Genomic DNA, 26884 nt, shown 5'->3' on the forward strand with positions numbered 1-26884 from the left:
TTTAGGAGGACCTATACTGAGGAATGAAGGAAGCTGCTACTGCTGAACACCTTGTTATTAATACTATTTGCCTGGATATAAAACTGAACTTTTAGTTGTACAAGTGTCATCCACACCCCTAAACAAACATGTGGATAACTGTGACAAGTTTGCTGCAAATAGCTGGACACCTGAGCTGAGCTGTATACCTGAGTCGGTGATCAGAAGGTATTAAAGAGGGAAGATCGCCAGCCAGGAAAACTGTATTTTTGAAACGACATCTAAAATAGTGTTTTACCTAGTCTCCCAGTGAAAAGTCCTGGTAAATCACTACCTGTAACACACTCATTAGCAGCTTCATAGACATTTTATTTTTTGTAAAAACCATAGACAAAATTACATAGAAACATTTGACTTTTCTATTTTCACTCTTTAACTTCTAGTTTCAGTAGCTTTTGTCAGCTGCTGTAAGTGAAATGTAAATCTTTACATTTTTTTAAATATTAAATGTTGTAGAAGTGATCATTCAATCAAAAGTAACTCACTTGCTGGAATGCTCATAGGTGTGCACTCTTGTGCACAGTACCGGTTCAAAACTAGATGCTTATATTTAGATCAATTTTGGTTTTAGTTGGGCTTTAATTGTAAAAAAATGTATCCCCCCCTATTCCTGAAATACCCAACTTGCTACTTACTCCCCATGTGGATAGCAGCCTGCTTGCTGTTTGGCTATTTAATTGGAGGTTATTTATTTTTTTTTTTTACATTTTTCTTTCAATTATTCCCCCAATGCTGAAACTGGGTATAAACATTTTCAGTACCATGGAAAGCACTTATTGCCAAGTAAATGCATGTATTCTTCTGGAACAAGATTTGACCAAAACATTACCTCAAAAAAAAATACAGGTTGACAATCAAAAATCCGGCAACCTCTGGATTTTTTTTTTATACTTCCCTCTACACACAGGCCAACCTTCCTCTCGCAGCACCTGCAGACATCTGGCAGAGTTCCAAGGAGCAGGCAGCAGGGACGTCTCAAAATGTATTTAGTTTATCAAGCAAGACCTAACAGCTGTTTCTGCAGAACAGGGCCATGAAAACATTAGTGGCCAAACCGTGTACTGCAGTCCCTGTATTGAAAATGAAATCTAAAATTCATGCCGGGAAACTGAAGGATCCGAATTGATTTGTCAACTTGTATTAGGATTCATCTAGGCAAGATTTGACCTAACAGGATTCACCCCAACAAGATCGCTCAGTGAATGTCATATAAAGCATAGGAGGACTGCTGCTAGAGATAGCCAAGAAATCTTTCTCTTCTTTTACTGGGCACATTTTATCAGTAAATCAATGATGAATGAACCCAAAGTTTATGTGTGTTTCTTGAACATTTATTACAAGAATAATTCAAGTACTTTACTGCACTGACTTGTGCCTCTGGGTAGCCTTATATCTGGCCTTTTCTAAGGATGTTTTAGAAGTTGCATAGAAGTCATGTATACTGTACTGATAAGACTACTGTCTGTCTGCATAGTAGTGAACAGTATTATAATACATATGTAAGCAGGTGGATCATTACTGCTTGTTGGGGCCTCATTTATTTCACAAGGGGAAGACAATTTTGTTGATTTCATGATCTGCTTTTTATGATTTTTGCTGTGATAATGGATCAGAATGGATTTCAAACTACAGCAGAATACACTATTTTAATTGGTTTGTAATCTCAAAAAGTAGATTGCTGTGTTATAGGGAAAATTAAGAAATGCTAACTGAGTCAAAAAAAGTATGAAAATGTATAATTTGTCTGGAATTGCTCCTGAAAAATACTAGCTCACTTACTAATATGTTAGGGTCCTTAGGTAATCCTGCACCCACAGCCTAATAATAGTATATCTGTAATTTAGGATTAAGGAAATGCTGCATGTAACCTCTATTCTCTTATGATAGGGTGGTGTCACAACTGTACCAACAACTCACTATTGTTCTTACTGGAGTCTCTCAAATGAAAAAAAGAAATAGATTTTACTTTCACACACTAAATATATAAAAGAATGTGGTTGATGTGAGTAGTTCCAGAAGATCTCTTTCCTACTTACTGTACACCACTATGGTATAATACATTGGTCATCTATTTCATAGGCAGAATGTGTACCCTTGGGCACCCCTAACAAAATATATTGTAGCAGTCTATGGTGAATTGTGGGCATGGCCATATTGTGCTAAAGATGTAGAAGGTAGGAGAAGGGCATAGTTACAGTGCTGCGTAATCCTGTTTATTAATAATAATGATAATAATGGTTAAACAGAACCTAAATATACCATTTATAGAGAGAACACATAAGCACAGCACACCTACTTTCTGGCCCCTGGATTTCCCATCCTCACTTGCTCCATTTAATTATTTTGCTTGGTGTGGGAGCAGGGCAGGACCCAGTGCAGTGTCCAACATTGTCATGGCTTATATGCCATGGGGTTCTACTGTTCAGATCTGGGCACCTTTCAGTGATTTAACAATGAACTTTTCTGTATGCCAAAGTATTTTAGAATCGAACATGAGACTGTCTCTTCAACAGCTGAAAGAAGGGCTGAAACTGGGTCACGCAAAAGGACAACAATCTCAAGCACACCAGCAAATTCGCAAAAGAATCGCTGTGGGGGGGGGAAAAAAAAAAAATCAAGATGTTGCAATGGCCCAAAAAAAATCCAGGAATCTACCCAATCGAATTTCAGTAGCTGGACCCTAAGAGAGTTGTGCTTAAACTATTGTCTGCAAACCTCATTGAAATTAAGCAATGTTTGATTTATGGAGTGTACTTCATTTTTCACTCATGGCTTCTCCATTTTGACCTATTTTTTGTTAAATAATGACAGGGTGGAAGCTGTTGTGTGTTGTTTTGGATTTAAAATTTTTTAGAACCTAACGACCAGATGATTTTTTTAAAAATGATTTGCTGACACATAAACCTTAGAATTGGAAGCAGGGTGTACTTTCTTTTTTACATGCTTGTACCTGAAGTTGTATAGCCCTCTACTAGTTTCCGTTATAGCGGCACCAGGACTGGGTAACAATCCAAGGTGATGGAAAGCAGAAATATTTAGAGATGATATTTACCTTTTTGTCCAACAGTTGTCCACCACACTGTAATCACATTTTAAATGTTCTTGTTACTAGGCAATGAACATAAATGAAACCTTAATTAAGCCCTTGGAGCGATTTCGGAAGGAACAGCTTGGCGCAGTAAAGGTATGGTTTAAAATATTACTTTTTGTTTTCATGTTAACTGAAAAAAAAAAGTTCTCTTTTTTTCCTGTTTTTATATATCCAATTGTATATTAAACATTTTAATAATTAAAGCTGAAGGTACAACAACTTTTTCTGTGGTCCTGCTCAAAATTCACAAAAGTAATACAACTCTGTAATCCTGAATACAATTCAAAATAATCCAATATAAACTAATCCTGATTTATTTATTTAGCTTGAATGGTTTTAGTTAAAGTTTTCCAGAAACAAGACACAAAAAGCAAATCAATAGTACAAAAAGAGTGGGGTTAGCAAGCAATTAAACAAATAAACTCTGTCCAATGTTTTTCATAAATTGACTTCCAAATATGTCTCTGGACAACCATAACATATAGCCTAGTAAAAGTATTAGAGAAATATAGAACTGGGAATTGATAGTAGTCTTTTGCAGTTGGCAGCCTATAATGGCCAGTACCAGTTTTAAATCACAGGGTACACAATCCTCTGTATTGAATGGATAGTCTTTATTGTGGGAAGATATATCCTCTAGAAAGCACAAATTACTAGGAAAGAAAAAAAAAAAAGCCCCGTGTTTTACAGCATTTGAAAGTTTACTTTGATAAGCAATCCATCCATGGGTCCCATGTATTATCAAAGATAGCAAGACTATAGTTAAGGATTCAGGTGAGTTTGTCGTTATGATCCAGTTGTGTTTAACACTGAGCCCTTCTGAAAATAAATGTTGCCATTTCCATGAGTTTGCTGTAGTGATATAAGCACAAGCAACATAAATTGAATCCAACAAGAAGTATGTGTGTATAGTAGTAAATACAGTTTGATGAACAACGAACCATAGGTAGTGATAGGAGGTAATACATTTGTGACTTGTGAAATCAGGTCAAAGCTCCGAGCTCTAGGACACCACCTATGTTCCATCATATGCCCATAGCCCCTGAAGCATAAAGGAGAGGATTGTTGATTTAGACAAAATGGCCTATCTGGTACCACATACCATTTTAACATTGTTTTGTAGTTCAATTCTATCCGTGATGTCTTAATGGACACTTCGGAGAGATTATACTCCTCCTGGTCCCAGGTTTTATTTATGTCCCGTTCCCAGGAGGACATGTATAATAGCTTTGTAGGAGGTGATTTCCAAATGTTGTGTATTGTGGATATTTGTCCCCTAGAGTTCATGACTGACATGCAGGAACTGCCAAAGGAAAAAGACCTATATGATGGTTGTCCCAGGAGTATTTTCAACCTTACAAAATAAGAAAGCTGTAGGTATCTAAAAATGTTATTACATTGAAGATTGTATTTTATTGCAGGTTTTTAATCTCAAAATCACATGAAATCACAAGGTCACCAAATTACAGAAAACCTTGTTAACCTTCCATCTAAACAAGTGTTTCTCAACCAGGGTTCAATCTCCAGATGTTGCTAGGGGTTCCTTGAACAATGAGCAATTTGTAAATCTCAGGTGACTTTAACTAACACTGGCTATCTGTAGGGGTGACGTTCATCCATCAGCCAGCAAGGTAATGGGAGGTGGTAAGAGCAGAGCCCAGGTTTGTCTTAAGTGTAGTATCTGATTCAGAGGGAATAGGAAGTAGGATATGTTTCTAGGTACAAAGAATAGGAGGTCTACGTTTTAGGGAGGTCCACATGATTGCCTCTGTTGCTATGAAGAGACAGAAGAAGCCCTGTGGCTCAAGCACTGAGGTCTCAGAAACGGTAATGTGCTTTGAGACAACTGCGCAATCTTTTAGCCCAATGGTAGTTGTGCAAATTAGGAACCCCTCCCCCAAAAGTCCTTTTTTTGTTACCCCAAATGGTTGTAAATATCTTGCTTTGAAGAACCATAAGATCACTGCAGGTAAGGGGCACTGGTATTGTCTGAATACAAATGTCTAGGGAGTATATTCATTTTTACGGAGGCAGTTCTCCCAAACCATAATGGAGGGGATGCTGATCACACTAAACTGAGTATGCGGTAGAAGTCCCCAAAGATCAATTTTGAATTCTGCATTATTCTTCCATCTACCAGTTAATTCTTAGGAAGGGCTTGAATTTTTGGTTTGGGCTTAAACTTTTTTTATTTGGTTTTTCACCCCAACACTTGTGCTTAGTTTAACATAGCCAAACATTTTCTCCATTCTGTTGGTCGAGCACATGTTCAGACCAATGCATAAGGCTTCATTGTGTGGTCAGAGATTCAGGTGTTGGATATGTTTGTGGAAGTTGGTATAGTCCATCAACTGATTGAGGGCCTTTTTTTACGGGCAGCTTACTGAATTAGTGTAGTGGTAAGAACAACTCTCATACTTGTTTCATTTGTATATTGATTGGACTTCAGCTTTTAATAACCATTGTATTTAAATAATCTAACTTCTCCCCATGGATTATTTATTCTAGACAGTAAGCAGGGCCTTGCTATTTCTTATATTTTCAGTAGGAACTAGGTAGCTCTCTTTTGTTTTAATGCAGTTGCCTCAAGCAGATAGGAGATTTACATTACAGTTTAAACAAGTGTTTGAGACAATGCCTTGACATACAGGTCTGGTACAGTAGCTCTGTAAAGCAGCAGTCTATGCCATAAAGCTTACAATGCTATCATGAAGTTTGTGCATTTGCTTTGTCTGCCTTGGGAGTATGTTACATAATGCTATTACCCAGCCAGCCAGATTATAGCAGCACAGCTCCAAATATCGTGATAGAAATATTTTCTAAGTTGAATATTTTCATAGCATTATCCTTGGATGTGAGGTACTGCCTCCTGTCCTCATCCAAAAAAGGAATTTTAGAACAACTTGTGTTTGGAGCTCTTGGAGGTGGATCAGCTATTGTCTGGCTGCATGGTCACAGCTGAAGGAACATAGGAGCATATTTCAGGCAAGAATAAATTACTATTTCCATGTGCAAATTCTCACAACCTTATCCACAATCTCTTACCAGCAGCCTCTTAGTGAAATGATACAACGTGTTAAAACAGTTTTATCAAAAACAGAATAAAGGTCTTCGTTCATCTTAAACAGAACCTTATGACACTACTACTACTACTGCTACTATTGTGGTAACCTTTAATAGACATGGGGTAGTGGTGCTGTATTAATAGTTCCAAAACCCTTTAGTGCTTCTTGGCAGTCCTGTGAGCATGGCTCTAGAATTATAAGCATGAAATAGACAACTGCTACCTGTAAATATGTTTCACTTTGAATACTGCTGCTTCTGGATCAAAGGGGCTGTTATGGGCATCAGTACCTACTGTCAAAACTGATGGTGTCATTATTGCAGTTTTGTAAGGTATTTTATATAAACCTTTATAAAAATGACACATTTTACCCTTAGTAAACTCAAGAATATAGTGGGGTAATCATGTGCTTTTATTAATTTGATAACCTGTTAACGCACACAAGTGCAGTACTATATTAAACTGGGAGATTTATATGAAAGGTATATTGAACTTTTGAATAGTGTTCCCAAAATTAGACGTTGTTTTGACATCCTAGTCAAATTGCACAATTCAGGATTTTGAGAAAGTGAAGTTTTGGCAATTCATGCCCCCAAATGTAATCTGAAGTTAATTTTTTGCTGTTTAATTAGTCTTTTTCATTTGATATCATTTTACCTTGCATTGTCTTTCCTAGCTCATTACATTTTGACAACTTAACAATGATATGCATATGCTCAGGACAGAAAAAAATACTTTCTTCTAAAGTTGTGTCATAAGCGTTATGGTTCTCTTTTCACTTTCACATTCCAAATGAACCATCAGCCAGATGATCTGCAAGCTTCCTGCATGGTTTTGACTTTTGCCTAGTAACAGAAATATTGATAAGTATTTTTGTTCGACATGTTACATGTGGACATACTTTTCTTTATTATTATGACTAGCATGTTCTAAGTGGAATCACAAGCATTTTTTAGGTTGGAAATAGAATAGTTTGGAGTACAAAAGGTTTATTAAACCATGCGCTGGATTTTAATTTCAGTCTGTGTTTTACTAGGGAGATGTTCTCCTCCCTTCTTGTGTTAGTTCTTTCATACATAGTGAGAAAAAATCCCTCCCAATCCCACCTTTGACAGATGCTAGGACTGTTGTTCCTACTGGGTGTGTAAATCTTCAAAAGGGAGATAGGCTACAATAAAGAAACAAAAAAAAGAACTGAATCCTACACAAATGTTTAATAATTCTTGCTTAAAACAATCCTCATTGGTAGTTTTGGATGACTGGTATTTAAATGATTGCTGTACAGACACACTGCTGGGCTGCTACTATTCTGTTGTATGGAGCCGGGAGGAAGAACTGGAGACACCTTGGTTTCACCGATAATAATATTGGCCCTTGGAGTCTTCAGTTCCTATTGTTTATATTAAACTTTATTTATAAAGCCCCAACATATTAGGCAGCACTGCAAATAAAATAGGGTTTACAAATGATGAACCTTCCTAATGGACAAGTACAAACAATGACAGGAGAAAAAGACCCTGCTCCAAAAGAGCTTACAGTCTTGTTTAGTGATCAGCAATGGTAGATCACTAAACAGAGTTGAAAACGTATATTGATGGTAGATATTTAGCAAAAGCAATCATGTATGATCATATTGAGTGATAAAAATCCAAAGATTGTTTGAGCAAATTTGTTATGCCTAGAAATTAGAGATCCTTTCACTGAGAGATTATGCAACTTCCATGTTTGACTTGAAAAACACACACAAATGATTGATGTTCTGATCCTCTGTCTTTAAAACCTTTGGAATCACTGACCCGGTGGGAGTTGAGCTCAGGTATTCAGGTAATTGCTTCCTTTTCCTGTATAATTTATTAATAAACTTATTTTCATAACATTTCAAATCATTTTCACAGTGTGATTTTTTTGATGGAATTTTTGCTTTAAAGACGGAGATGCTGGGTTATTACCATATTCTATCAAATTGCTACCTATGTATGTCCTGTTTGTGAACACTACAGATCTAGTGCATTTAAAAGGTGACATAAAAAAACATTGTTAATTGTTGTTAAAATATTTTATTTACCAGAATGTACATAGGTCTCAGATACTAGGTCCATATGTATGTTTTATATAGGTTTTCTGTTAAAGGAAACCTGTCATGAAAGGGGTAAGCTGCCATTGCTGACCTCCTGAAATACAGTTGCCTGGCTGTCTTGGTAATCTTGTTTATTTGAGTCATAGAACTGGAACAAATGTGCAGTTATGACATGTGTCCGATTTTCACTTGCCAGAAGTTTATTATAATGTTCTTACATGGAGGTCAGAATTTTTTTTATCCATAATAAGTTTCACTTTTTATTGTTTATGTAAGTTCTTGTAAGTATGTACGTAATACAGATTTGAAAATATTTGTTGTAGGAAGAGAAAAAAAAGTTTGATAAAGAAACTGAAAAGAACTACAGCAATCTGGATAAACATTTAAGCATATCTTCAAAGAAGAAAGAGCCACAACTGCAGGAGGTATGGTTAGTGCACAGTTATAACTTATATTGTCTATTACATAGAAACACAGTTTTTTTTCCTTAATATCCTTGCTTTAATTGTGCCTTGCTGTTCCTATCTCGGTGTAAAGTTATGTGCACATGTGAAATTTATGCCACTGGGAATAATCTTTTGTGATCATTTCCAATGAGACTAGAACTAGTGAGCAGTGTGCACACATCGCAGTTCTGCTCGTAGAGGTGGAGGAACCGGGAGTCACCTTTCTGCATTCTCCATGGGCAATGACTGTGGTTGTCCCTGATAATCGTTTATTGGATTGATAAATAATGCTGAAGCAATGCTGTCACATGCTAGATTTTCACTGATCACTCGTCCCAGGCAACAAATATCTATTGTATGTATGAAGCTTAAGTCTGTAACCTTTTCGGACCTACTTAACAATAAATGTACCAACTCCTGACTGCCTATGCGCGGGGGGCCATGTGTCACTCAAAGGGGAAGAAACTTCCTCCAGAGTGGTGCCTGCGATAGGAGAGTAGGCGGGTTGTGTCCAGAGATAACTCACCGACCGTCCTGAGCCTACAATCTGTACGTGAGACATGGTCAGCGGCTCTGGCCAAAGCCATGGACCATCAAAGTTTTCTTGTGGACCCCTAGTTGGCGACCGCTGGAATAGATGATCTTACTGAAAACAAGATTTGCAGTTTTTAATGATCAAACAACAATCAAGAAATAGGAAACAAGCTACTGTGGTCCCAACAGTATTTGATAAAGTTGGCCTAGGTTTTAGATTGAAGCAGGCACTTTTAAAAATCAAGATAATGCAGGTTGATAATGTTTTTGTGTGCTTTTAATGTAAAGAGTCCACATTGCAACTGATATAAAAATTGACTATATATTGCTTGCCCAGGGTAGGGCTATTCTTTAAATCTGTGTACATCCTGTCTATATTCTGCTTCTTGCCTAACTGCATCTATTCCAGCAAGTGTAAAAGATTGGACTTGAATAGCAATCCTGGTGGAGAACATTCTTTTTAGGGACCTAATATGCACAATTTGGCCAACAACAAAATAAAATTCAGTCATTAATGTGACTGCAATTGTTGCACCCCCTTAATTTTGCAGAGAAAGACTGCATAATTGCATGCATGTTTACAGTATGCACCTTTATACACTTTGATAGCCTTATATAAACTAGATGTACTTGTTGCACGGCAAGGACAATACAAGAGGCAGTTCACGGACCATTGGATTCAGCATAGGGTTTAACCAGGTTATAAATCGAGTACAAGTTTTTGATTAGAGCTTTACATGTTCAGTTTTGCCCTAGGCATAATTGTTACTCAGAAAGTTATCTTGTTAGCTGCAAAGCTGAAAACACTGTGTTTTTCTTGGCCTTCATTTTATTCTCTAGAGAAGTTATTTTCAAATTAGCATGCTTTTTCCAAGAGGTCTGCTGAGGAGGAATGTATGAGAACATGAGCAAAGGATGTGTTTGTGACCTTTCCGACAGGGTCATCCCACCAGAGAAAAGAGAATCCACTATTCCGCTTATCCCTCAGCATTAGGAATTCATATCATTGTACAGTATTTGGGGTTTTTACAGATACTCCTGTTATCCTTTGCAACTAAAAGTAGCATTTTAAATAAAAATATTACATGTAGAGAATTAAGTGAATGCACTAATATTTGTATTATTTTTGTATTTATTTGACTAATTAAATTACAGGCTGGCATAACATAAATAAAACTTATCTCTGAACTCTTTATTGCCATAAAGCTATACTACCTGCCTTTGTCCTAAAATAATGTAAACAATAGAATCCACCACAGAACAGGACTGTTGGTAGCAGCTATTAAGAATGGTTTGGTCATAACCTGTTCAGAGACAGAGAGCTGTACTAATAAGTAAAAAGTATTTTTTTTGTGGGGGGGGGGGGGGGTTATAGTCTGTTCTCCTGTCATGGAGAAACATCCTACTTTTAGTTTATATCTTGCTTCCAGTACATCAAAGAAATGTTCTTCTCACAGTGGGACACTTCCATTCACTGCAGACTGCTGTTCAAAGTGCAGCTAATAAAACTAACCATTTTAGGTACTGCTGTGGCAAACCTAAAGGAGCAGAGAAGAAATTTGAAATTTAATTGAGGGGTGCAGAAGGCCTTCTCATGCTTGCAAAATAATATTATTGGTCAGAAAAGCATCCTATCAAGGAGATGGGCCTGTAGTGGTTGAAAATTTAAAGACCACTGGGACTCAAGGAACCAGGTTTAGACTTTCTACTTCACATACCCTGTTGCAGTGTCACTTTTTGACTTCTGAACACACTTAAATAATGCTAATATTTTTACCTTTCAAATTATTATTTTTTAAAGATTTTTCAGAAATTTTTACAGAATATTTTAAAACCTAACTAGTAAACTATCAGTACAAAAAGAATATGCAATACGTATGCTGTGTTCACGAATATATTTTCAGCTTGTTGTGATTAAAATATAATTTAAGGTTATCTGGATATAATTCCAACTGCCTACTAGAGATGTGTAAAAAAGAAATGAGAAAGCCCAGTATCCTAACCCGCTTGGGCACCTGCAGTCAATCTCCATGTTTGTAATTTGACTATGCATGCTGCTATTTATTTTAGGTTGGCAAAGATCGTGACAGCTTTAGAACTTACATTTGAAACACATAGATCTTTGCTGAAATATTTTGCACATCAGGATAACTCTGACAACAAGCTGACAAATCCTGATAACAAAACAAGCAGATTAAAGAACAGTTTACGATCATCATAAACAAGCAAATTGAAAAGCGTTCTAAACATACATCAGTGCTCCAGAAAGTAAGCCGCCAATTATAGCCACGTTGAGTTTTGGCATGCTAAGTCATCCTGACAGGCATCTGACACCTCACTTATCATAGTTACTTCTTTATTAAAGAAAGTCACCACATCTGGCTGCAGTTTTGTTTTGGAGACCCACCGTAGTCACTTGCTTGACGGTAGCTTGAACATCTACCTGGACATCTACTGGAAACCTGCTGCACCCTACTGCAATGATATAATGGACAAACCAAACTTCTAAGCAAATTTTACTGGTTATTGATTACTACCTTTTTCTGCTTTTCCCAACCACCACATATGAACATTATTATACTTTTCTATATAGAAACCCAGCTTTATAGTAGAAATCCACCTTCGCTAAGGTTCTAAGATTGTTTTTATTATGATTATTTTTAATATATCTTTTTCATTTTGTTTATTTTTATTTCCTCTATATAAAGAGTGTTCAATCAGCTTATCCCCAGCTCTAGGAAGCAGAATGTGTTTGTTTTCCTGTTCTTTTGAATGCCTTCTTCCTTGCCTGTGTGTTTGGCTATTTTCAGACTATGTTTGCATGTCCTGTATAAATTCAGGAAACTTTTACTTTATAAAACTAAGCTTTACCCTGTACATGGCAAAACATTTTCAGTTAAAATGAAGCAGCCATGTATAGGGTTATAGGTGGCTTGAGATATGATGCCTGTCTGTTTTGAATACACTGTTCCTAAATATCTTTGTAAGTGATGCACAGATCTATTCCTTAAAGGGTATGGCATGAGATGTACACTGCAGTTATTCTGGAGCTTTAAGCAGCTGTTTTCTTTCTTCTTCATTTAGGCAGATGTCCAAGTGGAGCAGAATCGGCAACATTTTTTCGAGCTGTCACTTGAATATGTGTGCAAACTGCAGGAAATCCAGGAACGGAAAAAATTTGAATTTGTGGAACCTGTAAGTGAGGACAATGGTATATATACAAAGGAAGCACGGTTTTCTTTTTTTAATAGACTGCCTTTTATAAACTACTATTACCTTCCAAGCACCAAGTGTTTTTTGCAGCTTTATGTTATAGTTGTAGAAATAAGTTTTATCTAGAACTACCCTTATCTGGTGGTTGAATCTCTGCCAATTGCTTGGCAGCCCTGTTCAAAGATTAAAAAAAGAGATACAAACTGTTTATTAGAAACATATTTTTGCACAGTTCACTGCAAGTCTACTGTAAATAATAAAGCTCATCTAAAGCCACCTTGGCAAAAGTTACATTTATCTTGGTGACACCCAGTAATGTTGTGAAATTTAATTATGTCCTGTAAATGTTAGGAAATGACTTTCCCATTTTTCCCGTTGACATCCTGTACAGGACAGGAAGGTAATATATGTGGTCACTGCTTGGCTGCACTGTTGCAATTCATCGTAGCATTACATTTATAGATTGTTTTAAGTGGGCGGAGCATATTTCCCTAAATTACCTCAAATTGTATTTTGAGGTTACCTTGTGACCAGAAGCGACTTGCCCCTTCCAGGAACTGTTCCAGTCCACAAAACTGCAACCCGAGCTGCAGCTTTGTTATAATGTGTGCACACAAGGGTTTTCAACCATGCCTGAGCCTGCGGTAAAATAATGCAGGCAACCGAAAGTCTGAATTGGCCTCAAGGACCAGATCCTAGCTTTAGGCTTAGTCTACACAGATGTTTTGCCCAGCCTTTACCCTGAGGCTTTAAAAGCCCATGTTTAAAATTGCCATGCATTCCAATGGGCTAATATAAACCAGGACGTTTCCTTGAGGCACGTTTATGAGCATTAGCCATAACGTTGCTTTCAACGTTTAAAAAATTAAAACGCGAGTTAACGCTGGAAAACGCCTAAAAGTGCGGGCAAACTCTTGATTTCAATGGTGCGTTTTCCCACAGGAAGCTTTAAAACGCTAATTAAAGTGCATAAAAACGCATATAAATGCAGTAGGAACATTACCATGCGTTTTTAAAAATGTCCGTGTAGACCCAGCTATAGATAAATAACTGAAGTGTTGACCTATAATTTATCAGCAAGGTGGAAGGGAGAGGCCTACCATAGGGCTGAGATTAAGACATAAGTTTTTTAAGTGTCTATTTTATTAATTGCTACAAAATTGGACTTTACTCCTTGCACTGTGATATTCAATAAACAATCTTGCAAGTCCATGTATCACCCTGTTAATGTGACTAACAGCAAGTCAAATACAACACATCACAAATAGACATTTGCCGTAATCTGGATTTCTACTTCCAAATTCTTAAAAACACAAGGATAACACACTGTATTTTAGTGATTGCATGATTTATTTGCCTGTGCTGTCTCCTGAATAAGCAGGTGATATCGGCACAAACTCCATAAAAAAAAAAAACTGCTGTATAGCAAAAAAGCTGAAGAAAAAGTAATGGCTTATGTGATGCTCTTTTTTTTTTTTTTTTTTGGCAAGCTGTAGAATCTCTCTGTTCCCTGTATTGAGCTCAGGCAGGAGAAGGGAAAGCCAGTGTGTGGTAAACATAACACTGAGTGTAAACACTTCTGAACTGACAGGGACATAAGACAAAAGAATACACAGTTATCCTGGGGAGACAACACATTGTGATATCAGCTCAAAGGTCTACTACAGAAACCTTATGACTTCTGTCAGTGTATAACTGCTCAGGTGTTTTGGAAGATTTCTCTTTGAAATTATAGAATATCTCTTCACTGTCTATCTGTTAGTATTTAGAGAGGATTAAGCCCTTTCTCATTTGGAAATCAGAAATGTATAGAAAGGGTTTTGGCTAAGGTTGAGCTTCTGGAGGTTCAGATTTTCATAACTTTGCATAGGTAGTTAGTCTGTTTTAAAGTATACCTGTTCCAAGAAAAATATATTGGCTGACACACTACTGAAGCCACTGGATCACCATTAATCTTGGGAAAGTAGCATTTTCAGAAGGAATGGATACCTATGTCAGCTACATTCTTAACTTTTTTTAAAGTTAGCACCTCTTGTACTTTTTATATGATTATAAGTGATATACAGCATATATGGTTTTGTTTTGAATGCCAGACTGGTAAGGTTGCTGCATCATATAGTAGCAAAGTTTCCCCTCACATGCTATGCTGGCACATACTGTACTGGTATTATGGTAAGCTAAACTTCCTTTTCAACAGGTAGCACATTCAATATATAATTCCATAGGAAATTAGCTAGAGGTTTCTCCAATGAAAGTTTTAGGGAACAGGCAACAGAGAAGGTTAACAGGAAGATCACCATCATCACATTGGTCACCAGAACTATTGAAAAAACTATTGAGAAAAAAAATACTCCCCTAATTGGGTGATAATTTGTAAGAATTCCTGTTTGTATAAAATGTTACATATGACTATAGTACAGACATTAGATTGTGAGCCCCTTTAAGGGACAGCTAGTGACATGACTATGGACTTTGTACAGCGCTGCGTAATATGATGGCGCTATGTAAATACTGTATAATAAAATTAATAAAATAGATTTGCTGTTATATAGATTATTTTTTTCTAATAAAGCTTAAGTAGCCCTGTATTTAAGAAGACTTTGTCACATTAATATTGTAAAATGAACAGGAACCAGATTGCAGCATGTTTGTTTCCAAATTTTGCCACCTTTAAAATGTTTTTTTTTTTATTATTTAGCCCTGTTAGTCAGCACAACACTCTTTAAGTTGTAAATTGTTATTTTATATTTAGTTGACCGGTCTGTTTTAGAGCAAGTTGGTACAGGAATCCACCTCTGCATCTGCTTTCAGTCAGTGACATCAGTGGAATTTGGTTGAAGGAGGAAGTGCCATGTGTTCCTGCCAAAGCTAAACACGTATTATGTAGCAGTTATGGAAAAACTAATGGAGAAAAATAACCCACCTACAAAAAATTGTCTAAATGAAAGTACAATCTTAATCTTTTATCGATGAAAGGTCACAGTAAGACTGTTGATGCTAACAGTTTTAATATTTAGTAGTGCTGGAGTTTTTCTTTTTTTTTTTTTTCATATCTTCCCATTTTAGGGAGAAACCCCATTATCTATACACATTACATTATATACATTATCTATCGTGTGCCTGAAAGTTTTTGTTTGTATCATCTGGCATTTTTTTTAGGTTTATTACACATAATTTTTTCAAGTTGGTATTTTTGACTGATTTATAAATTGTAATTATTGACATACAAATACATGTTTTGCAGTCAACTGCTTTCCATTTCTCCAATATTTAATTTGTATGTTCGATTCTATTATATCTAATTTAATTTTTTTTTTATCGCAATTGATCATTACACAAAAATGTAGTTTCTATTTTAATATGCTAGTTTAACCAATCAACAAGAAAAAACAGACTGCTTAAAAGTTTTCCTTCACCAAATCTGCAGGGGCTCACATGGGTCCCTAATGAATATTCCCAACACTTTTCTATGCATCCTATGTTAATATTTCAAATTGCACTTGCCTCCTAACCCCTCTTTTTCAGTTATAGGTCATCCTTTTGTCCCATGTCAGTCCCTATGTTTACCTAATAGATAAATCCTTGACAGTTTTGAGTTTCACATTTTTTTTTTTTAATTCTGGGAAATAGAGAATTTTAAAATTACACAGTCCCAGTCCACTCACTTCCTTGGGTTTCTGGCATAGTATTCGGTTGAGGAGATTCCTAAGTTTTTTCCCCCCCTTTTCATCTTTATATAGACTCATTATTTTGAACCATTCAGAGGTACCTTCTCAAAGTCTTGTGCAAGTCTCAATAATACTGACCCCTCTGATCCCCACATTGTAATAATCATTAAAATGGGAGTTTACAGTGACCTAGAGAGACCATGCTATTGAGTTATCAATAAAAGTACTACAAATTTTTGATTCGTTGGTATAGGGACATGTGCAGTACAACACCAAATCTGCACTTCTGTTAGACATATACTGGAGATGCCAGGCAACCATTGGTATTTTGTTGCACATTTGTTGGTATTGCCCCTAAACTAAAAATGATCTGGGTGTGCCAAGTAATATATACCTTGTTGAACCTGCAATCTAAATGCCCAATGATCCTCACTCCTTTTCTTTGCAGTTCCTTGTTTAAAAGGTACAAAAATCTCTTCTTGGTGACTGCAGCAAAGGCTTGTATTCTGCCCTATTGAAACATTCTAAGCCCCCCACTTATACATTTATGGAGGATTATAACTATGAAGATTTTGTAAAATATAAAAATGGAAGGGCTCATTGATTGCCTTTATGCAGATCTATACAATACATTTTTAAGCATCATTTTCCACTGGATCACTGGTTATAATTGTTCTTTATTATATAAATCACATATGCTTAAAAAAAAGAAAATTCTTTTTTCAATGTGTACATCTTTAGACAATAATTGGCCCCTACTAAGTCAGGGAGCAGAATTGCTATTTTTAGTTAATTATTTTAATTTTTGGAAGGAATCAGCCTTGCTGGTCATTCCTATTTTGTAATTTGTAATATTATATGTTTGTAATAAGAGTTAATAATAGTTAATAAGAGTAATAAGATTTTAATTTAGACTAGCACATTATTAGTTATTTATTGGTTTTCCTTTATTGAGTGTATAGGTGTTTACATGACATTCTGCAATTGGTTTTACATTTATATTTGAAAGCAGTAGGGTTCTGTGTTTTATAGAACTCCAGCAGAAAGTGGTGTAAAGTTTAAAGCAGAAATCCAGAAGTGCTGGATGCAAGCACAGTCTGATGTCACAAGCATTTCTGGCAGAGAAGAAATGCCCCGCTAGCAGCAAATCTCTGTCAAGCATTCAATTTTAGAACATTAAAAAGGTGAATGCTGTATTTTTAATATGTTTCCTATTATTGGATTTATTCATAAAGTTGTTTAATATGTGTTCCCCCACCCGCTTTTACCTTTGCTGTACCTCCCCACTGCTCCATCACGGCCCTTTAAGTCTACCGATTCCTCTGTTCTGCACACAGTGAGCAGGGAAGTGCCGCTTGTATCTAGGAGGTGTCCGCATGTTGGATGTCCTTAATCCGGGGACTACCTGTAGATCAGTTAGGCATTATGTACCAAATTAATATTATTGTTTTGTAAGATGATCATGTTAATTTGTTTATGAGTTTAAGTATGCTTATCTTTTTACTTTTTTAGATGCTGGCCTTTTTTCAAGGGATTTTTACTTTTTATCACCAAGGATATGAACTTGCTAAAGATTTTAGCCACTACAAGTTGGAGTTGCAGATCAATATTCAAAATGTAAGTGAAAATATTGCTGTCATGTAACTGGCGGTTTGACGTTTTTATTTACTGTGATACATTTTCCCTAATTTTCGAAGCAATTGTGTCCAAAATCTTAGTTGGTCTACCTGACCATGGATTGGTAAAAATGGAACACCTAACTTTTTCTTGCAGGTCTATTGACAGTTCTTTTGCTGTCCTAATAGCTTACAATGCAGCAATGTCAGTGCACCTCTGAATAACTTGAAAATGACTGATTATACAGATATTGATTACAATAAAACAAGCTCCAAGTCTGGACTCTGCCTTAATTACCCTGAATTGTAACATGCTAACGTGTGTGTGTGTGTGTGTGTGTGTGTGTGTGTGTATTTTATTGGCTTTCACTTTTCACATTATATATTCGTTTGATCAGCTGACAGATGTCTATTGTAACTATGATTTAAACAAGGCACACACAATTATGTAATGATACATTGCTTTGTCTATGCACACTCCCTAAATAAAAGGAATGTTTTCTGTGTGATCAGTCATATTTTACAAACAATGAGCATAATTGGAATTCGTTTCACCATAATCCAGGGGGCTGATGTTTAGAAAACTTTTGCTTAAAATTTATTATTGTTTGCTTGAAGTGAATGATTTTATTTTTAATGAGTTTTAGGCAGATATATGAACAGATTAACAGAACCAATTAATCAGTTGTTTACTGTATTTTTAAAATGCATTTCAGTCAGTTTGTAACCGCTAAGAAATACCCACTGGTTAATAAAATAGAGGACTGGCTGACTGCCAATATCTGCTCTCCATAGGAAAACACAGTGCCTGTCCTGTGAATTTTGAAAACTGAGTGTTGCACAATACTGGTAGATACAGAATTAAACAACGGCTTATCAAAGTGATTTCACAGCTTGTTAAGAATGTGTAAAAAAAATCAGCAATTCCCTGAACATCAGCATTCAGAATGGGTCAGCTTAGAGCCAAAGTTCTACTGCTTTATACACTGTCATCAGTTATACAGTGGGTGGCGAGACCAAGAAGCTTAGGAGCGTAAGCATGTAACTGCATGGGGTTCAGCCTTAAGGTTAAAGGGTAAGCACCATACCATGAATTATAAATGTAGCTACAGCTATTACGTTAAAAAAAGTTTTAAGTTTATGCAAAAAAGGAATGCATTTTATTTCCTATTATATGCATTTCTTTCTACGATCATCTTTTATTCTTTATTCAAAATGATTGTTTTTACAGTAATGGTAATAAGACTCCCATTGTAAATAAACTGTGGCAGCTTAGTGCCATCTAGAGGGCATTTCCATCTGGTACAGAACTGATTTCCTACATCTAGTGTACAATATTCATTTACTGACGCAAAAAAAGATAAAGCCCATTTGGCTGACAATGAAATCACTTCATTCAGGGATGAAGTGTAGATTGCTATAAGTTAGCAAGTTCTTCAAGTTAGCGATAAGGATTTAGTTTTGGATGCTTTCTTTAGAAATATGTATCCAGTTTTAGTGAACCACTAAATTATTAGGTTAATTGGTAAGTTGTCATTTTTCAAGTTTAAATGTTAATAACTTTTTTTTTATTTTTGCTTGCTCAGTTTCTCTGGCAGAGTGTCCAACTAGAAGCCATGTGTTTTGAGGAACTGGGTGGCTTCTGTCTTCTACAGCCTGCAGTTGTCCATACAACCCACATACTGATTATATGGGGCGAATACATATAAGTTTTAATAGTTTTTACATATAATATTTGTGCACAATAATTAAGATGTACTTATGCCCTAAGATCTAGTTTTACAGTAGAAAAATATGTTGGACCCTAATCCTTGTGTTTCACAGACACGGAATCGATTTGATGGGACGCGGTCAGAGGTTGAAGAACTAATGAAGAAAATAAGAAAAAATCCTCATGAGCATAAACGCGCTAGCCCGTTTACAATGGAAGGCTATTTGTATGTCCAGGAGAAACGTAAGTTCTTTAATGCAAACTATGACACCAAATTCAGCATAATACATACGTACAGTATTTGACTTTACACTGGGAAGTAAAAATGTTGTGTTATATAGTGGGACCTGCTAGTTAGATTTTGAATCGCTTGGTAATGTGATTTAAAATCCATATGTGCTTTTTGTGTGCCCATGTATGTGTTTAGGTTTGCATAAAAATGGCTAACATTTGTGTATAGATGTTTGCTCCCTACATATTTTCATGATTAGCCATTTTTTTCATATTGTTTATGTTGTCACAAATTGCCCTTTTGTTTTCTATTCTGTAACAAATGATCATTTTTTGTTCTCGTGTTATAAAATTTGATTAACTGTTGCCTGCGTATGGCATACAGTTGCCCATTTGAGGACCATGTTTGACATATTGATCAGGTTGTGACAAAGACCATATGTATCAAACCTGGCAATAATGTGAATTGTATTACGTTTTCTGTAAACAGACATTGAGAAAACAGTCAATTAGAAACCTCTTTGTATTAAATCATATCTATTTTGTTGCGGTAAATCTCACATTGTTCTTTTGCACTGTAGGACCAGCTCCATTTGGTTCAAGTTGGGTTAAACACTACTGTATGTATAAAAAGGATTCCAACACATTTACATTGTTCCCGTATGAACATCGATCAGGTGGCAAAATAGTAAGTGCACAATAAATATTTCCTTCTCTTTAAAAGCATAGTTCTTGTTCTATAAATTACTTTTTTGTACACGGACAGGCTAAAAGTTGTATTCCTAAGAAGTATACAGTCTGCCATTTTGGTTTGGTTTGAGTTCTATATAGAATCGTACAGTTGTTAACAAAGTAAAATTCATCTGCCAGTTATTCTGTTATGTTAATAAATGTGAACTATTGGCAAACACTTTATTAAACTGAACCATTTTACAAGCCAGAAAGTTTTTAAATTCTGTCCATTTATACAGACAAATTTATACAGCGTTGCCACACAACAATTGCTGGGCCTGATTTTATTCTGTTGCAGGTAAAGAGATCTTTTCTCTGCCCTATCATATAAAAGGAAAGTGAAAGAAGTAGCTCACCCATGTGCTCATCTTTCTCACTCTTAGAGTGCTCCTTGTTGGCATGTGAACACTGTATTACAAGTGATTAGCTTATTTGCCTACTTCTTCTCTCCCGGTTTGAGCTCTGATACAGAGGGGATGTGTTAAACTGAACTGTATAGTCTGAATGAGCCCATAAAGTCTACACCAAGCAGTTAATGTTGGATACAGTAGGAAAGAACCTCTGCTGTATTTTTACTGCTATTCAGGGTTTCCTCAGAGAGATTTACCCTGATTTCCTGTCCTGCTGACAATATATTGCCAAATAAAAAGTGAGGAGGCTTTCTATTGTAAAACCAACTAAAATAAAATATTTTTTTTCTTTTCTGAGTTTATTTTTGGTTTCCTGTTGCAGATTTATTCATGTATATCAACAAACAAATCTTTTAACGCGTTAGCATCATTACATTTCAAAAGATAAGCGATACCGCCAAATGTAAAAATTGATGGTGTTTTTTACAAGCTGGAATTCACTTATTTGATAAATATGTTGGAGTGTTTTCTAAGGACATACCAGTGGAGCCATAATATGATGTTTTATTGTTCTAGGGGGATGGAGAAAGTTTTATACCAAAGTACAGCACAAAACGGCACACAGACACTATAGACAGAAGGTTCTGCTTTGATGTGGAAGCTACAGAGAGGTAAATAATTTATTGAGCATGTAATAAACAACAGCTCCTTTAAAAAAATTGATGCAATAAAGGATATATTTGTAGACTGGCTGTCTTCAAATGCTGTAAAAAGCAAGTGACCCTGTGAACCCAAAGAGAAGAACAAAGTCTACCCAAACCATCTATATTAATGCTTTATGTTGTGCTAGGTGAACAACAGTCAATGCTCTGCATAATGAGGAAGAAAGTTATTTTAGCATTTGTTTCTCTGTATGCTTTTGTCCAAATAAAAACATTTTTTTTTTGCAGATTACTTGTAGTTAGGTGTGATAGCATTATTAGATTTCTGTTGTTAGTGCCCCTTCCCCATTTTTTTACCTTTTGATACTTACAGTAACACATTTTATGTCCTAGGGTAACCATGCTCACTGTATGGTGTCAATAGATGAGCAGCATTGCCTCCCTAGGATGCTTACTTCTGAAATAGACTACATATATTTTTCCTCTCTTCTTAGCTCCATATCAGGAGAATGTGGAATCTTGGAACTGAACAGATCACAAGGAAAAAATGTTTATTGTTAGGTTGTACATACACTTTAATTGGGCATTATCTCTGTTTTTAGGCCGGGACTTCTCACAACTATGCAAGCTTTTTCAGAAGAAGACCGACAACACTGGATTGAAATACTGGGGGGGAAAGAGTCTGTAAGTAGCTAAAAGTATTTATTTTAATTATGAGCAGTGTTTTATATTTAGCCTTTTTTTTTTTTTTTTTACAACTGACTATATGATATGTTTACTTTCTACTTTTGCTCACCTAACTACCTTTTGACTTTTGAGCTCCCCCACCTTCAGCTAGCTCACTTCACAGCTCTCTTGTAATTCTGTTCAGTGGTACAGAAAAACTCTGACACAAACCCTGTGACAAATTTGCAAGCTTACTGATTTTGGCTGCCTGACTAGAACACAGAGTTACTTATATGGAAATAAGTAAATGCCAGTCTATCCAATTGCTAATGTAGCTCTAAGTCTAGGTTAAATGATGGTAACATGCATCTGATTTTGTTAAAATTTGTGTAAAACAATAGCCATGTTGCTGATTTGGCAAAAATGTGTAATAGCAAAGGGCATATAGCATGCAGCCTGCCAGCAATCAGTTGCGTTGTGATAAATTGAAACCATTAGCTTCAGAAGGTCAACCTATCCAGACAAGTCTGCCAGCAGTGCCCGTGATTAGAGTGTTAGCACCGTTAGAGGAGACTGACTCATTCAGCAGGAGCTGCTGTTTTTCCACTTGCCGCATATACTTCCAGATTATCAAGTAGGAATTACAAGTCTTTATTTAGAAAAAAATGTACTTTACAAAGGAAAACATGTTCCTGTATTTTAGTGTATTGCTATAAATCCTAATTGTTTTAGACAGGTAAAAAAACATTTTTTTTTTATGAAAGATGCATATAGATTTTGAATTTCACACAGGTGTTTTTATATTATATAGCATGTGTGCATATACAGTGAGGGAAAGAAGTATTTGATCCCCTGCTGATTTTGGTAGGTTTATTGTGGTAGGTTTATTCTGGCTGTGAGAGACAGAATACCAACCCTCAAAGAACTCCGTGCTCAAAAGTCAGAGCTTGATGTGCATTGTAATAAGTGAAATAAGTATTTGATCCCTTTGCAAAGATGACTTAGTACTTGATGGCAAAACCCTTGTTGGCAAACACAGAGGTCAGACATTTCTTGTAGTTGGCCACCAGGTTTGCACCCATCTCAGGAGGGATTTTGTCCCACTGCTCTTTGAAGATCCTCTCCAAGTCAGTAAGGTTTCGAGGCTAATGTTTGGCAACTCGAACTTTCAGCTCCCTTCATTGGTTTCCTATGGGATTAGGGTCTGGAGACTGGCTAGGCTACTCCAGGACCTTCATGTGCTTCTTCTTGAGCCGCTCCTTTGTTGCCTTGGCTGTGTGTTTTGGGTCATTGTCATGCTAGAATACCCATCCACGACCCATTTTCAATGCCCCGCCTGAGGGAAGTAGGTGCTCACCTACCAAGATTTGACGGTTAATGGTCCCGTCCATTGTCCCTTTGATGCGGTGAAGATGTCCTGTCCCCTTAGCAGGAAAACACCCCCAAAGCATAAGTGTTTCTACCTCCATGTTTGACGGTGGGGATGATGTTCTTTGGGTCATAGGCAGCATTCCTCCTCCTCCAAACGAGTTGAGTTCATGCCAAAGAGCTCAATTTTGGTCTCATCTCACCACAACATATTCACCCAGTTCTCTGGGTCATTCTGATGTTAATTGGCAAACTGCAGACGGGCCTGTACATGTCCTATCTTAAGCAGGGGGCCTTTTGGGCTCTGCAAGATTTCAGGCCTTCATAGCACAGTGTGTTACCAATTGTTTTCTTGGTGACTATGGCCCCAGCTGCCCTGAGATCATTGACAAGTTCCCCCTGTGTAGTTCTGGGTAGCTTCGTCACCATTCTCCTGAATATTGCAACTCCATGAGGGGAGATCCTGCATGGAACCCCAGACCGAGGGAGATTGACCGTTATTTTGTGTTTCTTCCATTTGCGAATTATCGCACCAACTGTTGCTACCTTCTCACCAAGCTGGAAAATGTATTATAGTAGCTACAGATACCTCTATCAGCATCCTTGAGATTCAGTTGTAAATTCTGATAGTGGAATTTTTTAATATGTCGGGATTAAACTTTATAGCTATATGTGTAGGGAGGTGTATCTATTATATGATGTGTACATGTGTATATGGCATTGGAAGGGGGAACGGCATGTTTTGCTTTACAGGGGGACCAAGTTGAGGGGGAGAGGGTAGGGTGCAAAATCATTTCAAGTTCCATCACATGTGGGTCTACAATTGGTTTCTATAGCATTCCCATTGACTTGTAAGAAGAGGAAAGATGTTGGTTACAAAGACCTAGCAAGTATGGCCACTTAATTTTTCTATCCCCAATCACAAAGTCTTGTTCCTCCTGAAGTACAGGTAGAGCAAACAGTATTGCAGGCATTCAGAGCAGTGGTTGTTTGTTGTTTTAGGATTCCTAAAAAACTGCCAACCTAGGCTGTGCTGATTAATAGGAGAGGGTTGGGTACTGAAAGAATAGTGAAAGCAATCAGGTGTACCTTTCTACTTTCTGTACTTCTTTTGCTCAAAAAAATTAATTGATTTATACTCCGTAGATTGAAAACTAGTGTTCAAGTGTTGAAATGTTTTTAGAAAAGTTACATTAGGTGAGAAGTCTAGCACTGAAAAAAGGTTGATAGACATGCTAGTCTAGTAGACATATCAGACAGTTGTTTTCAGAGATTATGGACTGTAAAATAATCAATAATCAGCAGTATAACACGAAGGATGCAAAATCTGCTGGGACCTGTGTGCTGACACTGTAATTATGGAGCACTGTCCCTCTTCGATGCCTATCAGTCAAGTGTGGCAGATTCAGACAAAATGTGCCTTCCAGCTTCCCTGACTCATTTCAAAACTGCAGCCAAAATTGTGCTTCTGTTTGCCCCTCAAGTATCAATGTGACATATTGACAAATGTAAGCACCCGGTGAAAACTTACGTTTCTGCAACTCCAAATCTCAGAGGTTAGCTTGGTCCAGCATTATTTCTGGGATGCAGATTTCTGCCACAGGAGAAATGCAGTGTTGGTCTGTTTCTTTTAAGGGTTAAACTGTAAAATGTTTTGTTTAACTTTAGCTGTTGTTTTTTGAAATGTTTGTATAGCATTTCGTACTTATTTTAATAACAGAAAAGTTATATTGTTTGACCATGCACAGACTAATCATTGTAGGGGATGCCGTTATTTACTTAGGATGTTTATAATATAAATATACAGTATGTAACGTTCACAAAAGGGATATTGTGGAATTGGAGAAAGTGCAGAGAAGGGAAATTAAACTAATAAAAGGAATGGAGGAGCTCAGCTATGAGGAGAGATTAGCTGAACTGAATCTATTCTCCCTTGAGAAGAGACATTTAAGAGGGGGATATGATCAGCCTGTATAAATATATAAACAGTCCATATAGAAAACTCTCTTCCCCATTATTCACTTTGAGATCATTACAAAGAACAAAGGGGCATTCTTTGCTTCTGGAGGAAAAGAAGTTTAAGCTCCGGATAAGGAAGGGATTCTTCACTGTAAGGTCTGTGAAAATGTGGAATCGGCTCCCTCTGGAAGTAGTTTCAGCTTCAGTACTATAGATTGCTTTTAGACAAAGCTGGATGTTTTTCTAGAAGTACAGAATATAACTGGGTATTGAGGCTTTAAAGTAAAATCAACAGTGACTGTTGATCCAGGGAACATCCGAATGCCTCATGGAATGAGGAAGGAATTTTTTTTTCCCCGTTGAAGCAAATTATACAAGGGTTTTTTTTGCCTTCCTCTGGACCAACTATGTCTTATTGGGTTTTATATCTGGGATATGTTTATTTCCCTAGTGGTTGAACTTGATGGACTGATGACCTATTATGTAACTTCTTTATTGGAGGGAAGTACCCATTTTACTTCTAGATGACAAATCTTTGTAAACCTAGGTCAATCAAGTTTATGTTGGAAAAAAGCAAAACTGAATTTAATACATCTCTATAATACATTTAAAGTTCCTTATGCTTTATCATATTTTTTACACTTCTGCTTAATTTGGAGGAAAAAAATGCAATACAAATTATTAATTTCTTCTCTATTTGCCAAGTGGCTCCGGAGGGTGGTTGTGGTTATAGATTTCCTTCCTTTCCTAATAGCTAAACAATAAATCCAGCACAAATGTTAAATTTTGGCAGGTCCTCTTGTAAGCTCTTCTGGCAGGATCCTCTTCTCCTCCAGTGTCTGTCTGTCATTTGCAACCCTTATTTAATGTACAACGCTGCGTAGTACGTTGGCCATATCTAAATACTGTTCAATAATAAAAATAATATTGTGAATGTTTTTTGAAAGCCCGCCCAAAACCGTAGATCCCCAGCATGTTAATAAATGGATCCAGGTGTCAAACCCTTTGCAAGCTCTGACTTGGATGTCCAACTTCCACTGGGTATTTTATGACATGATTTTTTTCTTATGTGTAAGTGTTCAGGTATGATTATTTTGACTGTAGCTGAGTGGCACAGGATAGGTTAATATAAATGGCTTGGGAATGGGTTCTGAATGGGATAAGTTCTTTAAATCCTTTAAAATCCATTATTTTCAAAAATCACCTGTAAAACAAAAGCTACAATTGTTTATCTTGTTTTTACAACACATTATTGTTGCTATTTAAACAGTGCAGAATTGTGTAGGAAATTTTTTAGAGGATGATTCAATTTTAAACTAACTTTTTTGTTTTCATTTCAGCGTTTTTTTAGTCTTAGCAGATCAACAACAAGATCAGAGGGGGGTAAGTATACCTTATGTTTGATATTGGATTTCTTTTTGCTATTGTTTTGCTCTAGGGCTCCATTTCAATTTTTA

The 26884-nt window shown here is 36.5% G+C and overlaps 1 protein-coding gene across 2 annotated transcripts in view; it reads left to right on the forward strand.

Moving 5' to 3' along the window:
• Positions 1-26884, forward strand: part of ARHGAP10 (Rho GTPase activating protein 10) — a 138738-nt gene that overhangs the window by 42788 nt on the left and 69066 nt on the right. For both annotated transcript variants that reach the window (XM_072405894.1, XM_072405895.1), the window contains exons 4-12: positions 3152-3223; positions 8595-8696; positions 12336-12446; positions 17645-17749; positions 19573-19702; positions 20272-20378; positions 21349-21443; positions 22037-22118; positions 26768-26810. In XM_072405894.1, coding sequence (XP_072261995.1) covers positions 3152-3223; positions 8595-8696; positions 12336-12446; positions 17645-17749; positions 19573-19702; positions 20272-20378; positions 21349-21443; positions 22037-22118; positions 26768-26810 — 847 coding nt within the window. The remainder of the gene's footprint in view (positions 1-3151; positions 3224-8594; positions 8697-12335; positions 12447-17644; positions 17750-19572; positions 19703-20271; positions 20379-21348; positions 21444-22036; positions 22119-26767; positions 26811-26884) is intronic.

Source organism: Pyxicephalus adspersus, chromosome 3, assembly GCF_032062135.1.
Source record: "Pyxicephalus adspersus chromosome 3, UCB_Pads_2.0, whole genome shotgun sequence".
Lineage (NCBI taxonomy): Eukaryota > Metazoa > Chordata > Amphibia > Anura > Pyxicephalidae > Pyxicephalus > Pyxicephalus adspersus.